General features: G+C 42.4%; 1 protein-coding gene across 3 annotated transcripts in view; it reads right to left on the bottom strand.

Annotated features, from left to right (window-relative positions):
* Window positions 1-4,193: 4,193 nt before the first annotated feature.
* CTDSPL (CTD small phosphatase like) overlaps window positions 4,194-16,654 on the bottom strand; it is an 86,370-nt gene continuing 73,909 nt past the window's right edge. For all 3 annotated transcript variants that reach the window (XM_063324321.1, XM_063324322.1, XM_063324323.1), the window contains 3 exons: window positions 14,630-14,722; window positions 12,813-12,998; window positions 4,194-10,888 (listed from right to left, as the gene is read on the bottom strand). In XM_063324321.1, coding sequence (XP_063180391.1) covers window positions 10,763-10,888; window positions 12,813-12,998; window positions 14,630-14,722 — 405 coding nt within the window. In that variant the 3' untranslated portion in view covers window positions 4,194-10,762. The remainder of the gene's footprint in view (window positions 10,889-12,812; window positions 12,999-14,629; window positions 14,723-16,654) is intronic.

The following is a 16,654-nucleotide window of genomic DNA, read 5'->3' as shown; positions in this document are numbered from 1 at the left end:
CCATGGCGGCAAAGATGTCACCTAGATAAGACAGGAATTTGGCCCAGGCATGTATCCCACCCTGGGATTTAATTTTTCAAGGCAGCTTCCCCCTCAGCACGGGAAGGCAGGAAAACCTGCTTATTTAAATCCACAAGAATGACCTTTTCTGCTCTTTGCAGGGGCATCGATTAACAAACACACCGATTCGAGGCTAGAGCTGTGTCTTGTCGAAATATTCAAACAGCTCTACGGGGATGAATGAACCTTCACGTTAAACACAAGCGATTCACCCTGCGGTGCACCGTGTTCCCCAGTGAAGCCAGACGGGGTTCGCTTCTCCCGTACGCACCTGGAAACACCCATCGGCACCTCTTGGCGCCACGTTGTCTATTCGGTGATGCTCAGCTTCCCTTTTAGTAACACCGTTTCTCGAAATCAAACAACAATACATGCAAAATAATATTCTAAGAAGAGCAGCTTTGCTCCCCAGAGTTGACAAGGAGCAGGATGGAAAGGGTTTAGTGTGAACTTCCAATCCAGATGTTTTGCACTTGGAGAAGTAAAACAACCAACACTCAGGGAAATCTGTTCCTTCTTCTAAAAGAAGGAACAACCAAGCCAGAAGCGAGCAGCGTGTCCAAGGTTATCTGGAAGGCTTGTAGCAGAGCTGGGGTGATACCCCCCACCAGATGAATCCTCATCTGCTGCTGAAGCCGCAGAGCTCTCCTCCTTCACCAGCAGAGGTGGCCACCCCGTTCCTGGGGACAGCCCAGTCGGGAGGTGGAAGAAGACACATGGGAATCATAAAATCACAGAACAGCCCAGGTTGGAAGGGACCTCAAAAGATCATCTGGTCCAACCTTTCATGGGAAGGGGAACCTAGATGAGGTTATCCAGCGCCCTGTTCAATGTCATCTCGAAAACCTCCAGCGATGGTGACCCTACCACGGAGTTGTTGGGGGGGACCTTGTTCCAGTGATTGACGGTTCTCACTGTAAAAAATGTCTTTCTTATGTCAAAGTAAAACTGCTCCCAGTGCAACTTGTACCCGTTGCCCCATGTCTTCTCCATGATTCCGTATGAAGGGAGCGCATCTGTCCTCTTTGTGGCCACCTTCTAAGGACTGGAATACTACCATGAGGTCCACTCCGAGCCTTGCCTTCTCCAGGGAGGAAAGACCCAACTCCTTCAGCTTTCCCTCATAGGGCAGGTTCTCCAGGTTCTTCCAGGTGGGAAGGAGCAGGCAACTGAAAATGCAAAGGGAGCAGAAAGCCAGAGAGATGGGCTGCAAGGGGGGCTTACCGGTTGCAAAACCACCTTCTTGCAGCAAACACGAGTCTTTGGCAGGTGAAACCAGACGCTACACCAACGGGGAGACACAGCCCTGCAAGCGTGGTCCATTCCCGGGCAGATGCTGCCTTTCTGGCCTGGCCTTGAACCGTCCCCTGGCCTGGCCACTGTCCCCCCTCGCCCCCGCGCTGGCTCGGGTCTCTGCCACACCGTGAGCATCCGCACTGGTGCCGGCGGGGAAGCGGAAGAGGCGCAGGGAGCGATGCCTTGTTACACACCTGCCAGCTTGGCATTGGGTTGCTTTCTTCTTTTTTCCTCCCTCCTCCTGGAGACACAACATTTGTCCACAGTCCCAGTGACGTACTTCAGCCAAATGCCAAACAGTTTAAAATGACGTTGCTTTAAAAATAAAAGGAAAAGGTTAGCAGCGAAGCTTTGGGAGGAAAAAAGATTTACCAATACTAGGGAAGGTGTAACATCGTTTGGAACTCAACTATGGGAGAAACGGTGATTTCCCTCTTTGTTTTTCATGCACTGATCATACGCTTCCGTGTTTTAATAGAAGAAGAAATAAATCAGTAACTAAAATTAACACCAATACTCACCTCTCCTGTGTTGAGTTGTGGAGACACCAGTTCCTTTTGCAAAGGAAACCGAGCGTTCATTGGGCAAATGAAGACTGGAATGAAATTGCCTCTGAAATACTAAGAGGGATTTTTAACTGCAGGAAGACGTTATCTGTTGGTGGACCTGTGGAGTGCAGCCCTGGCAGGAGATTCATCTGCCAAAGCTGTGGTGATGCTTTTACTTGAGATAAGGTCTTTTAAATTTCCTTTACGGCGCCTTTAAAAGCCAACGCTGCACAGCTGCACCATCTCGTGGTGCGACCAAGCCCTGCACAGCCCAAGCCTTTAAAACCCTCTTTGTTTTCCTAAAGACTTTGGCCATGGATGCGTAAAAGCCAAGTGCACCCATGGCCAGACCATGCTGCAGCTCGGCCCACCCCAGTCCAGTGCCGCAAAATCATAGAATCATAGAATCATTTAGGTTGGAAAAGACCCTTGGGATCATCGAGTCCAACCATCATCTCCACTCTACAAAGTTCTCCCCTACACCATATCCCCCAACACCACATCTAAACGAGTCTTAAACACACCCAGGGATGGTGACTCCACCACCTCCCTGGGCAGCCTATTCCAGTGTCTGACCACTCTTTCTGTGAAGAATTTTTTCCTAATGTCCGGCCTAAACCTACCCTGCTGCAGCTTGAACCCATTCCCTCTTGTTCTATCGCTAATTACCTGTGAGAAGAGACCAGCACCAGCCTCTCTACAGTATCCTTTCAAGTAGTTGTAGAGAGTGATTAGATCACCCCGGACCTCCCCCAGCTCCCATCCTCTCTGTCTCCTCATCCTCCTCTCTGGGATGCAACAGCCCAACTGTTTTCCAACCGCGACCATCATCATCCCAAATATTTGCTCACATCCCTCCAGTTATTATTTCGAGATCCATTCAGGCGAGTAGGGACCAGGGCTGGTGAGCTATTGATTCATCTGAACCTGCCTTAACTGCATGGCTAAGATGCGTTATGGAGGATTCAGATGAGATCAAGACTCTACGTATCATTTAGAGAAAATATCAAAAGGAAGATTAAGGATGACAGAGCTACATACCCCCGTGGTGCAGAACCGAAGACAGGACCTCGAACGCTCGGTCTTAGCCCTACTCTTACGCAGCACGCGGCCCCACTAAAGTAGAAATGGGCTCGGGTCTCGACAAATACCTTCCTCTCAACAAAATGGCCCAAGACACCAGGTATTATGGCCAAAACTTTCAGGTGCCTAAAAACACGCATAGACTTTACATTTATCTCTGGTTCTCAGCCTCTCATGGTATGACATCTGGTGACCAGATCATTAGGTAGAGATTAGAAAAAAATCCTAAAAACATTCACAAAAGGATTTCCCTATTAAAAACACACATGAAAATATGTCAGACTTCCATATTGCTGTGGGCTAATCTTCCCGCACATGCTTCATTTACACCAAACTTCTTCAGCACGATACTTACTCACATGCTACCATCTGACTTAACTCGGGGACATGTGCCAGGTGAAACGCAGCTTCACACGGTCGCCTTGAACCAAGTCAACTCAAGCAAAAGGCAGCTCTCCCAGTTCCCTCCAGTTTGCTTAGGGTATAAATGCCGTTTGACTGTAGACTGGTCGTCACTGGTTAACTCAAGACCCAATACCAGGTTGCCTGCTTGAAGGCACCACCGATGGATGTGTTCACGAGAGGCATTGCCAAGCGCTGGAGTGACGATGCCACCGTAGCCTGGAAGAAAATGGGGTGACTTGGCTCCAGATCCACACTCGGGCCGCCCCTGACCTGTGCAACCCCAGAGCAGGCAGGTGAGGGACCAACCTTCTGCTTCTCGGGGTGCCCTTCAACGCAATACGAGGGATGCTGCACGCAATGCAAACGAGTTGTAGAGGAAGCCCCACCAGTCCACACCAGTTGGTTTCTCCTAGCACCTTCTTCCCTCCCCCCCCGCCCAGAATCCAGGATTTGCTTCTTTCTCATCTCCAGCTTACGTACAGGCTTTGATAGCAGCGAGATTGTTCAATTCAGATCTCAGCAGGTTAACGAAAGACAAGAGGAACTGAACCTGCCTGCCAAACACGCTGCTGGAGGAAGAAGCCCTTGATGTTTAGCACTCAAGGCTTTAATCTTTATTAAAGCCCATCAAGTCTAAAGAGTTGGGACAGGAACGAAACAAGAACTTTCTGCCCTAATTCTATCAAGTCTTTGTTTCCCCCTCCCCTTCCCCCCGATATTTCCCCCAAGGAGAAGGGAATGCAGAGGGGAGAAGGGGATTTCTGGAGGCGGACCTCAACTATATGCATTATCAGACATGGAGAGAATGAAAAAAATAACAGAGATAGTTTATTGTCAAACATAATCAAAGCATGAAAAAAAAAATCATCACAAAGTTACACTGTAAAGAAATTTGGTTTTAATCACAAAAGCTCATTAAAATCTGATAAAGAAAACAACCCATTGTCAAGCCAGTAACTCCTCCAACAACCCTCAGACTCTTCAAGCGCAACGTTTATTGAAATGCTGGGAACTCACAGGTGGTGTATATGGCGTTTGTACCAACAACGCAGTCAGCCCTCATTCTCTAGAAGAAGAGTGGATCTCAGAGGGGGTGACAGGTTTCTGGCTTAACGGTGACTCCTCCATTCGCCTTCAAGTAGCAACAGCCTTCTCCTGGCTGGAGTCCAGCCCGCGACGATGGCCGAGGCTGATGGGCACCAGCTGCATTCCATTTCTTTGTCCAGCGTTTTCCTGCAATTTACATCCCGATCGAACGCGTCTACATTGAGTAAATTAAAAGGCGGTTGCAAAATTAAACGATGGCAGTCGCACAGAGAAGAGCGGTGGGAGGGACGACAGCAGCACAGGGTCCACCCAGGTGAAACAGCCGTCACCCCAAGATTTCCCTTTGCTGCCGATTTAAGCAACGACCAAATCTAACCTTTTCAAGTTGCGGCGTGGGAAGGTAACTGCAGACGCAGACCTACTTTACTGAGTCAAATCCATCTCTATTAAGTCCAAGATGTTCGTGTATGTCCTGTGCTTCAGAAATGCTGATTAAGGTGGCATGGGGCAATTAGAGGACAACCTGCTCCTCAGCGCAGCTCCTTTTAAATACCACTTGAGAAGGCTTTAAACAAAACGCGGCTGGAAGCTTTTCAAGTTTGAGTTTGCCAACCTGTCCAAACCAATTTATTACCCAAAGATCATTTCTTTTTTTCCAGTAGCTCCAGCAGAACCAACAAAGGAGAGTCCAGGAGAACGTTGCCTGGTCTCCTGCCAGCAGAGCTGGGTTGGTTGGAAGTCTGTATGGGGAAGGTCGCTTGCCAGGACAACTGCTGGAGGTGGCCTGCCAGGACAACTGCTCTTCCCACCTGGAAGAGCCCTAACCCATCTTGCAGGGAATTTCGGAGCAGTTGATTTTCCTTCTGAGTCAGAATGCACAAAAAAAAAAAAAGGGCAAAATAAAATAATATTGGAAGGCGTATGCAGGGAGGTACATTTATAGACTGTGGTGGATTCAATTTTGCAAACACTTGCTCTCAATCAGCTCGGATGGAACAGTATCCTTCTCACCACTATAAACGAGCCGTTTTATGAATTTTGACATGCTTGTTTTACTGAGTGAAAGAAAGGCATCTTTATCCTAAGTAGCAGCTAAGGAGATTGGTAAAACTAAAAAGAAAACCACCAAAAACCCGAAAAAAAAATAAAATATGAAAAACCCGAACCCACCAGTACAAAGTAGAGGCAGTCTGGGTCATTCTAACTGATCACAGGAATAACTAAAAAATATTTTTAATTGCAACTAATGTGCTATCTTCCGCCAGCTGCATATTCGATCAGGCCTGAGGTTTTTTTCTGCTCGTAAAGCGCTAATAATATGTGCCTTTTCCTAGAAAGGAAGGCCCTGCCGAAGTCTTACTGTGTCAGATGAAAAGTCCCAAAATAGACTTTCCAACCAAATAAAGTGTTTTATTCAGATATTCATTTGGATACGGCAGCGATGTTAAGAACAGCTATTCAAGTAGCTGCAGTAAAGCCCTTCAAAAAGGAGTCACACAGCTCTGAGCCTCGAACAAATTGTTGTATGATCTCATCCACGAGATCTAAATAGCTGGAACATCTGCCAGAGCCCACCCTCCCACCCCCCCAGTTTATTTCGCCGAGTTCATCAGTAGTTCAGCAGCTCTGTTTGCACGAGCAGGTGCCAGGGCAGCCCCCGAGGAGCCCTTCGCACGACTTCGCAGAGGAGAGGAAGAGGAGGGTGGAACAGAGATGGGTGATTTTACTATCACGGATGCGCGTTAGCAGTAATCAAGTCCCTGTCGAACTCAGGCAGTGACTGTTGCTGAAGGAGAAGTGCAGAAATTCTTTCTTTTCCCCCAGAGAAGTATTACATGCACGAGTAACTATATTGTTAAAGTTTTTGGTTTTTTTTTTTTTATTTGTGACAGTAAAGAAACCATTCAATACCTGATTGACAACACTTCTCTCTCCTGAAAACACTCATATGGTATCTGTAGTGTTTCTCAAGTATCACTGGATTGTTCATTGCGTTAAAGTGTAAACAGCTCCATTATTAGAAAAGAAAAAAAAAAAAAAAGAAAAAAGAAAAAGAAACATTTCCATCGCTTACTCCTCTATTAAGAGCTTCCCAATAGATCTTTAACAAGAAACAAAGAAAAAAAAAAAAAGTCAGCTGGATTTCTTACAATATGTGAAACAGAAAACTGACAGCTGGTTTTGCATAGTTAGCCCAGAGATTTTTTTTTTTTTTTTTTTTTTTTTTAAAGCAATTGCCCCACGCAAACCTCACCTGCCCTCCTGGCCCCACAAAGGCATAAATCACAGCACCTTGGAAATCAGAGGCACAAACTTGTTTTTGTTTTACAAATAGGGCTGTGCGGTACTGTGTTTTATTAGTTTAAAAAGAATCTGTAAAACATAGGATTACGTGTTTGTAAATTACATAGCTACAGATTATTATTATTATTTTTTTTTTTTACACTGAAATTTCAAAAGCTGCAACATCAGTACACACCAGTGTCATTTAGATACTTTATTGTCCCCAACCAGTCTAATCAAAACCATGCTGTGATAAAGTGATTGCGTACACCGACAGCCAAATCTCTTCAGGTGTTGAGCTTCTTCCATGTATAACTTTGCTGCTTAAAGAAGATTAAAGGGCAAAACAAGTAAGACAAATTATCCTTCCAAAGCTACCTCAATGAACACAGCAATATTGTACATTTGCTACCATCTTCCGTCCCAAACCTGCCACGCTTCCTGGTGGTGAACAAGGATTCTGCGCACAGCCCTAGTTTACAAATGGCAATTTAATCGTAACACTTCAGTTGAATTTCAAGAATCTAAGGCATTCTGCCTTACAGCTTTAATTTAAAAATACCTATACAGGCAAAAACCCTTTTTTAACCCGACATAAAAAGGACAACGGAACTTCAGGCCAGGCAGCGTTTCTTCAGCTGAACAGAATGACCGACTGGAAAAGGCTTTTTAATACTTCCATAATACCCAGAAATAGAATTGAAGCCCAGGGTTTATAACAGCCCTGGCGACCTGCATGCATTAACTGCACTTCAAAATACCCAAGAGATTTAGGAAACAAGTATTTCTTCCTATTGTAATTTTTAAAATCTTGTATTTAAAATACAATCAAATACCCGTATTGCAAATTTTACAAACATTCCACTCATTGTCTGACTTTATGGACAGAACTATATTGCTTTGTTAAAATCTAGAAACTCTAAATACACAGCGCTATGTATATCCACGCGAACTTGACACTTGAAATTTCAAGTACGATGACAGCGTCAAAATAAACAACTGGGATAGTTTGATCCCTTTGGCCAAATTTGAATACCCAGGGAAGTCCAAACCTGACCGCAGAGCACTCCAAGTTCTATTTCAATGGGAACGAGTTAAAAAAAAATAAATAAAAAAATTCATCAGAAGTTACAGAAAATACTCTTAAGATACTAACAGAGATCAAAACCACTGCTAAGTTTTTCACGTTTGTATTGTCAGCAAGCATTGTTTTAATGCTGTACTAACTTAAAATAAGGTGTTTTTTTTTTTTTAATTTGTGGATATCAACAGCCAAAATAAACACTACGGAACAAGTACAGTTGTACAGAACATCATCAGAACCGTTCTTCCAGAGCCTGGTGCAGAAGTTCCGTTGTCCATTATACGTGGATTTTAAAACAATACAAGACACTTTAATAATCAACATTCATTCACAGACTTAAGGCAACTGGTTCATGAAATCGCTGCTCTCATAAATGCAAACTAATGACATGGTTCGTCTCACCTACAACAGGTCACAACCGCTAAATGGCAATGTCTCGGTGGGGTTACTTATTGTCTAATTGGAAGATTGTTTGGTCTAGTGCTAGCGAGAAAGTCTTTGAATATTTTCAGCCATTCCTATCATACCTGCACAACTAACTACAACCTGAATACTTCCCTGCAAACCGTGTTTGAAGCCCAGCAGCCACCAACACAGTTGAAAATACTGCTCAGAGAACAACTTTTTTGGCAGCTTACAGTTTCGTTACTCTGAAGTCAGATACAAAAAAATTAAACAATCTTAAACTGAAAGTAAACGTTAATGGACTAACCAGAATCCATACGTCTTTTTTTTTTTTTTTTTTAAAAACGATGTAGGTTGTATTTGTTTTTTTGTTTTTTTTTTTTTTAATAAGTTTGACAGTTTTGTCTTTTGTTGTGGCACAGAATTATACAGTACTAAGGGTAATGCCAACCGGTAGGAAAACAAAACGGTGATGCCGTACAGACTCACGAGCGTGACGGGGCTGCCTCTGCCATCCCTCGCGACGAGACCGAGCTGCGCTGCAAGGGGGGGGGGCACGTCCTCTCTCGGTTTGACACTGCCCCTCCGACAACCTACTCACTGCCTGCGTAGGCTGGCCTGCCCGTCTATGAATGAATTTGTTAAGCTGCTTCACCCGTGCTATAGACAAGGATGACAATATCCCAGTCCATCGCAAAAAAACTCTCCCCCCCCCCCCCCCCCCAAAGTCATCAAGACTTGTCAAGAAAAACAGAGAAGGCCAAGGGGGATTTACCATTCAGAATTTAGCACTTGGCTAATTAGAAGCACCAACTACTCCATTTAGTTTCCTCTGATGACAGCCAAACATAGCTGCAATTTTTAACGTTTGTAGATTTCCGGTGTGGAAAATAATTAAAAGGTGACACTGGAAAGGAAACAAAATAAATAAGTAGGTGTGCCTTGTTCTTCAAAGGCTTAAAATATTTAAAAGTTATTCTTTAAAAAGGGCACCAGTGACACTACAGAAGATGCTAAGGAGGTTCTCAGATTCAGAGATGAGACTTACTCAACTCCAAAGCCAGAGGACCACTTTTAGTCTAGGCTGGCAACTTCTGCCCTTCCAGCAAGACTCGATAAAGCTGTGCCTTATGCCTTGAGGAGGAAGAAATATAAATCAGAGATGTGGGAAAAATACTGTTTTTGCATTTTTATATACCAAAGAAAGGAAAGAGCTTCATCCCAATTTAAAAAACAAAACAAAACAAAAAAAAAACCCAATAAAATTTCCTTTGCAGGTCACCTTTAACTGAGTTTTCTGGTATATCAGATACCGTAGGATTAATACATGGGGGTGGGTTATGAAGCCTGCCTTTTGTTTATTGCCCAAGTTTGCAGCTTACAGAAAATGTTTCATAGCACAGGCACAGTGGCAAAAACAGTATAACAGCCGATGGTCAACTCCATTTGGTGAGTATACAGTAGCAGCAATTAAAAGAAAAAAGTACTCCAAACAGCTCAATACAGATCCAGCTTACCCAGATGGGTTTGGGTTTTTTTTTTGTGTGGTTTTTTTTGTTTGTGTGTTTTTTTTTGTTTTTTTTTTTTTTTTTTTTTTAAGAAAGGAATCTTAAACTAATAAATAGATCTCCTCCACATTCTCCCAAGATAATAACTGGTTTTCCAAAAAATGAGAGGCATGGCAGTTGTGCGTAAGCAGAGACAATAGAACTTAATCTGTCTAGAATAAAAGGTGCTTTAGATCTATTAGCCACCTTATTTTCTCAACGCCATCATTCCCTAATACTTCAACAACTGCAGATATGTTCAAAACCGTGCCCAAAATCATATCAGTGAAACAACCATGTAATTAACCCAAATCACCCCTCCCACAAACGCTTAAACCTTCTGAGCATGACAAAATGTAATACATCTTAATGTCACTGTGGAGACAGGAACCCAGCATCTTTGTTTCAACTTTTTCCTTTGTTATATATTACAGTGCTCTATAAAATTTTTCCTTTTTCCTTTTAAAGCATTTAGACAATACAAGACTAAAAGATGTCTGGAAATACGTCTTATACAAAAATGAATTTTTTATCTTAAAATAACATTCAAAAAGGCACTTCATTCTGTAAGAAAAAATTCAGAGTCAGGTCAACTGCTCTAAGCAGGGGGGTAAAATTGTCTGCATAGTGGGAGGGGAAGAAAGGGAGAGAAATTCAACTGCTGAAATACAAGCTTCTTTTTTTGGCATGTTTTAAGAAAAGCTGATCCAGTAAAAGATGTCCATTTATGAAATTCATTAAAAGAGTCCCATTTAAAATAGCTTCTTTTTTTTTTTTTTTTCCTTTAAAAAAGTAGTCTGAACACATGACCTTAGGAGTCAGGCTTCTGAAGGCTTAAAAGCATCACTCGTGATTGTCCTTCGTGTCCAATGTAACAGGAAGATCAAGAGTAGCACTTCTGACAGGGGTGACCTCCCCAAAGCTTACATTTGAAAGAGCTGAAAAAGATGGAGACAGCCTCTAGCAACTGCAATCTAGTAGCAGAAGTCAGTCAAAGTTAAGGGCTACCTGTTGCAGAGTTTATGAAGCATACTGTAAACTTCTTCCTCTTTGCTTAGTCCTTCAAAGAAAGGAATAAGATCTAGCAGCTCTGTGTCTGTCATGTCATCAAACCAGGACTGCACAGGCACCTGAAACGAAGCAACCGATAAATATTAAGATGACTTCATGATGTGAAGAACGCGTGAGCCGATGTAGATGTCCTGTAATACTCTTTGCCATCACAGTAAGGCCAAGTGCTCGTCATTAGCATGATTAGCAGAGAACAAGGTTCCAAGTCCACGTTCTCTAGTATGCAACATGAACCCCAAATCCAACCATAAAACAGTTGACCTTCCAAATCCAACTGTAGAAGAGTTGACATGCAGCTGATCTTCTCCTACGCGTCCAGGTAACCTACATGACCCACCACTGGGCAGCTCAATTTGCTCTGCCTCCTTGATACTCAGAATAGACTGGAAGGAAGATACGAGTTATGAAGCTGTACTGACACTTTATTTACGGGCAAGTCGTCTTTTCCCCTCTAAGTATTATGAGCGTGAGTCACTAAACATGGGCATGCAGCAACAGCCCCTGCTGGCACGAGGTTGCGGAGGAAATATTTAAACAACGAGTACAGAACAGTTCTCTGATAAAAATGTAAGACCTTGAGAGCGGGTTCAAAAAATAATGCATATAACAACACTTCTTAAATATGTGGGCTGGATTTGGGGAAGGAGTTCTGTGTATCTTCACTATGGAAGTGCACTGAGGTCTTTTAAAGACTATTTTGGATCTTGTTACAAGCTCTGCTTTCTGCAGAGACTCAAATATCAGTTAGCTAACAGCACTTTTCTATACATGATTAAACCACACTGACAAGGCCCTTAATTTCATCTCCCAAATCTACAGCTCATTATTTTCTTGGCAGCGAATTCCGAGATACCAAATGACGATCTGGATCAGGTTTTTAATTTTAACCATGAACATAAATTAGAGCTACAGCTCCTGGTCATTATAAATAGCAACTTTAACCCATGTGTGGCACCAACCAGAAAAATGTTTTCACCCAGTCATTTAGGGCATCTCAGGATCAGCATCTGATCTTAAAAGCCGACTGCTGTGAGATAAATAGCTCACGTAAAAAAGAGAAAGCTATTCCAGAGAGGCGGGACCATGCAAAACAGCGTCCCTAATAAAAATTTCCTATGTTAACAGTTCACAAAAAAAGGCAGCCTAAAACCACCAAAGAACACATTGCACAGCCTGGTTGTTCAAAAGTCAGTAGATCTGAGGAGAGTTCCAGCTTGCTATCCTGGCAGCTACAGAACAGATGTGAGCATCTGTACTGACTGCAGCAACGGACGGAGCCAGTGCCAGACCATCCCATCACAGCTCCTGGAGCGGACATGAGAACACGCCGTGAAAATGCGCGTTGCTCCTAATTATTCTCCCTTGAAGTACTGTTGCCTGCCTTTTGTCCTTAGTCCTAAAGCTCACTGAACTGATTAACTAACATTTCTAATTATGAAGCCAGTTATCACAAGAACACTTAAAGCAGAACACAACAGGATCTTGATTTTTTTTTCCTTCCCCTTAGCCACAAATACAGAACTCAGATTGTAACCAGTAAAACATTAACTATCTTGTCTAATAAATATTTTTGTTCACACAATGAAAAAAGCTGGAGCACCAAAAGCAGTTCAAGTAAACCATCCTTTCCGTAATCCCCGCTCCAAAGAACAAAAACCATGCCGGAGGGCAGCTTCACTTTTTGGAGTTAGGTTATTCAGGTTCTCTACCGCTCGGTATTTCTCAGAACTACCGGACTTCGTGCCAAAAGCTAAAACTGAACGCAGATGAACAGTCACGACTATGACACACTGTCAAGATCAGTTTGCCCTAGTCCTTCGCCATTCGGCAGCGAATACTAGAACCTACCCACCTGCGGTCTAGGAAAATACAGAAACTCATACGGTTAGCATGCTGAAAGGCTACTTCCTGAATCAGAAAGTCTGGGCAAGGACCAGAAAGATAAAGTTACGCTCGAGTACTTTGAATACTAAGAATACTTACTGCATTTTCAGGATGGAAGATGTAAGATGCAGGAGAATTATCTACTATAATAACTTTACTCAGCTCACGTCCCAGTCGACTCAGATCCTTCACATAATTTCCTCGGTGGAAAACACAGGATTCTCTAAAGAGCCTTGCCCTGAACACACCCCAGCGATCCAGTAAGTCGGCTACTGGGTCTGCATACTTAAAAACAGAAGTTAGAAACATGAAGTTAGCAATGTGCGAATAAGGCTAATTCACAGAACCATACAAAGAAGGGACACAAAATCACTTCAGATAAAATGCCCTTTCTTCATTTTCTTCCTGCTCCTCGTTAATTAACTTACATGCCTGCAAACCTGAAGTGATTAATAGAGAGATAACGCAAAAGTAGGACGCTTATCTTTCTATGGAAGGCTAACTTGCCCTCTAATGTTTTCTGTGATTTGTCAATTAGCTTTTATTCTTGGGGCCAACTTACAGTTACCCTAGAAGTTGATGGATCCGGCAATCTCACCTAACATTACCATAAACCCAACCAACGCTAACAGAAAATCTATACGAAGCCATTTGCACAGCTGATTCATTTCCACGTGCCTCAGAAAATAAACTGCCATGAAGGCATCTGAGCTTGATGAAGCTTTTTCAAATGATGCCCATGGAGCCACCGGGTCAGTAGGAATCTTAAAATTACCAAATTGCACAATTGGGCCATAAAAGATCAAACAAAGCTGTTAGTAGGAAAAGCACCCATCTGCAATACTAGGAAATTCTCATTTTATATATGATACTTTAAGCAAAGAACAGCTTAGATTCCCACAATTGATACAAACTGTCTAAGGAAAAGTATCCAGAGAAATCAGAATGTGAAATAGGCACGTACTTGAAAATGGCTTTTTAAGTTACAACTTATTTTTGCAGGACAGGAGTTACCATTACCTATATTTTAAACTGAGAAACAAAATTGATGTCAAAATCAATCATCTCTTGACTACAAAAACTGCTAGACGTCTAACTGCAGTATGAAATTGGTCCATTATTTAGGATTTTCACAGCGTGACTGAACTGAACACGGTAAACGGAGTGCTGGGAAGGATTCTCCGCTAAGGCAGCACTACAACAGACCAAAGGGGGTCCTGTCCCCTTCCACCATCTCTACATTAGGTTGGAGTAAAAGCTTACTATGCTAGAGTACTATTTAGAAATAAACAAAATTTTACAAACAAGACACCACAATTACAATACACCAAAAGAAGTGAAGAACTTAAGATGTCTACTACTGTAACATCTACCACAAAACTACCCACGAGGTACTACTGCTACTGGAGACCAGAGGGCACAAAATATTCCTGTTGATGTTTCAAGCTTTACAGAGCGTCCGATTTTCTAACTCCAGATTGCAACTGCACCTTGACAGAACAAAAACGTCTTCCGAATTTCCCTACGCAGTAAATTTCTGAATCATCAGTTGATCGTGTAGATAGTGTTAAATACAGTGTCTTTTATTTCATGCCCAGCTTTAATACACTGCTTTACTTGCACGCTATTTGTTCTAATTTCTCGCTATAACCATGGTAACTTGTAAGCCTTTCATATTGGCATTATGAGCAATGCATGGAGGCTACATTATGAGACAAGCCCATATGTGATGGTGTTACCATGGAAACACTTACCCACACACTAGCAGACAAAGTACACACTGTCAGACAAAGAAGCAGAAAAGAAGGGGAAAAATTAAGATAGTACCAACTGTGGAAATAATTATCCATAGAAAACCCAACCAAAAGTCCACTGACCAGCATCGTGAGGCATAACGAGATGAAGAGAGAACAAACCTTGGCTAGACTGGCTGTGAAGAGTACACATTCAAAGAGCTCTCCCATCCTCTGAAGAAACTCATCCACGTGTGGTCGTTTCAATACATAAACCTGGAACGACAATGACTATTTAGGTCAAATGGTGCTAAAGGTAAAAGGAAAGGAAAAAAAAACAAAACCCAACAAAACCCAAACCCAAACACTCCTGTAATCCTAGCACTTGAAGAAACAAAAGTTAACATGGAAGCAGTTCAAATGAAATGCTGCAAGGGAAAAAGAAAAAGTATACAAGATAAAAGTAGACATCCAGTAATGAGAGATTTGAACGCGTGTGCTGCCAAGACTCATGCTGATTATGCAATTGCAAATACCGTGCATCATCTGGAGCGATGCTTCTTGAAAAATCTCATTAGAGGCAAAGACAGACAGTAGGGCTTCTCGAGAAGCCAGGATTCAGATCTCTCAACCATAACGATTTTGGTGCTGGTGTCTTTAGTCCTGAAGAGCTTTACAGAAGGAATAAATCTGATGAAACCTCTATGATGACAGGAATTGCACAACAGGGAACTGTTTTCTTCCTGTGGCTAATTCTTTCATTTTTCAAATTCCAGGCGCTAAGTACCATATCTCACCAGGGATAGTTATCAGTCATCTGGCTCCGCAGAGAGCTTTCACCAAAAATTTTCATAGCACCATGCAGAATGTCTAGCAAATGGCTGCTTTCAAAACTCGGTGGCAAAGTCCACAGCATCTTCTGTCGTGACCTCGCCATAAAGACGGTAAACGCTCAGGATCTCTCTCCTCTCGAGCAGCTTGGTTTCAGCATCGCTATCGCGCCTTTTTGCACCGACAACCCTAGAGGCAGCTCGGCTGCCTACTGTCAACAACCCGATTAATAGATACAAGAGCCTCCCTGCCTCTCTTTTCAGAGCAAGCAAGACGATTTGCCTTCACAGAGAACACCAAGATAAGATAACGGCTGCTCAGAAAGCTTACAAGTAGTTCAACAATCTACCGGGAAGCTGGAGAAGGGAGTCTGCTTGAAAAATATTTATCCATCTTGTTTGCAGTTAGATTACAAGTTTGAGAGAAAACACTGGCAGCACTTTATCTCCTTCGTTTGGCAAATAATCCTTAATACTGGAAATTTCAAGAGGAGAAGCCTGGCGTAGAACTGAATTCAGGAAGAATTGCAAGACCGATGCCATTTCAGGAATTTCTTTCTTTGACATCGAGAAGTAAATTAACTGTATGTATTTTACTAGATTCATATTAATAGAGAGGTAAAAACATAAGGCATCCAGAGAAAAAAAGGCCGAAGGAGAAAAATATGGAAATGCCAGCTTGAACTGAAGTGGACCAATCAAAGCCTTTAGCAAAAGAAGACAAAAAAGTTGCATAATAGGGACTTGAAATTGAAAACCTAAACCTGAAAGCAAACTTTTATTAAAAACATATATGATGGAGCTGTACCTTAATGACTATAGAGCAGAAATGTTAATTACTTTTCCACTTTACGCAGCATATCGCTCATAGTAAGACGACTTGATCTGCTCTAAGTTACGCTATGAAGTTTACCTAAACTATTTCTGGCCCCTCAAATTCAAACAATACAGTCAAACTCTGATACAGATAACAATTTATAACCCAGATTATTTTTTTTTTATTTTTTTTTTAAACAACCGCAGCAGCACCTAACCAATCAAATAAACGTGACATTTTATGAATTAGAGACAGTTAACAGATGCCCTTCAACGCCGCTCTCTTTCCAGATAATTACAGCAAAGTTTCCTGTATTTCATTAGGCACAAGCCAAGTAATTTCCTCTCCCGCAACAATGCAATTAATTTTGCACTTAAATACTACTCCACAAAGTTATGCTGTAGTATTTTCTTTCCAAAGTACATCTTCTATAAAGACACAGGTAGAAAGACAGTTGCACTCCCTGTGTGTTTGGGTACCCAGAAAGAGCCTGACTTGCCAGTTTTAAGAGGAAAGACAGCAGGAAGCAAGTTACTCCTTACCTCTACAGTTCATTATGAA

The sequence above is a fragment of the Chroicocephalus ridibundus genome, chromosome 2 (genome assembly GCF_963924245.1).
Source record: "Chroicocephalus ridibundus chromosome 2, bChrRid1.1, whole genome shotgun sequence".
NCBI classification, from domain to species: domain Eukaryota; kingdom Metazoa; phylum Chordata; class Aves; order Charadriiformes; family Laridae; genus Chroicocephalus; species Chroicocephalus ridibundus.
This window is presented reverse-complemented; position numbering and strand designations above follow the sequence as displayed.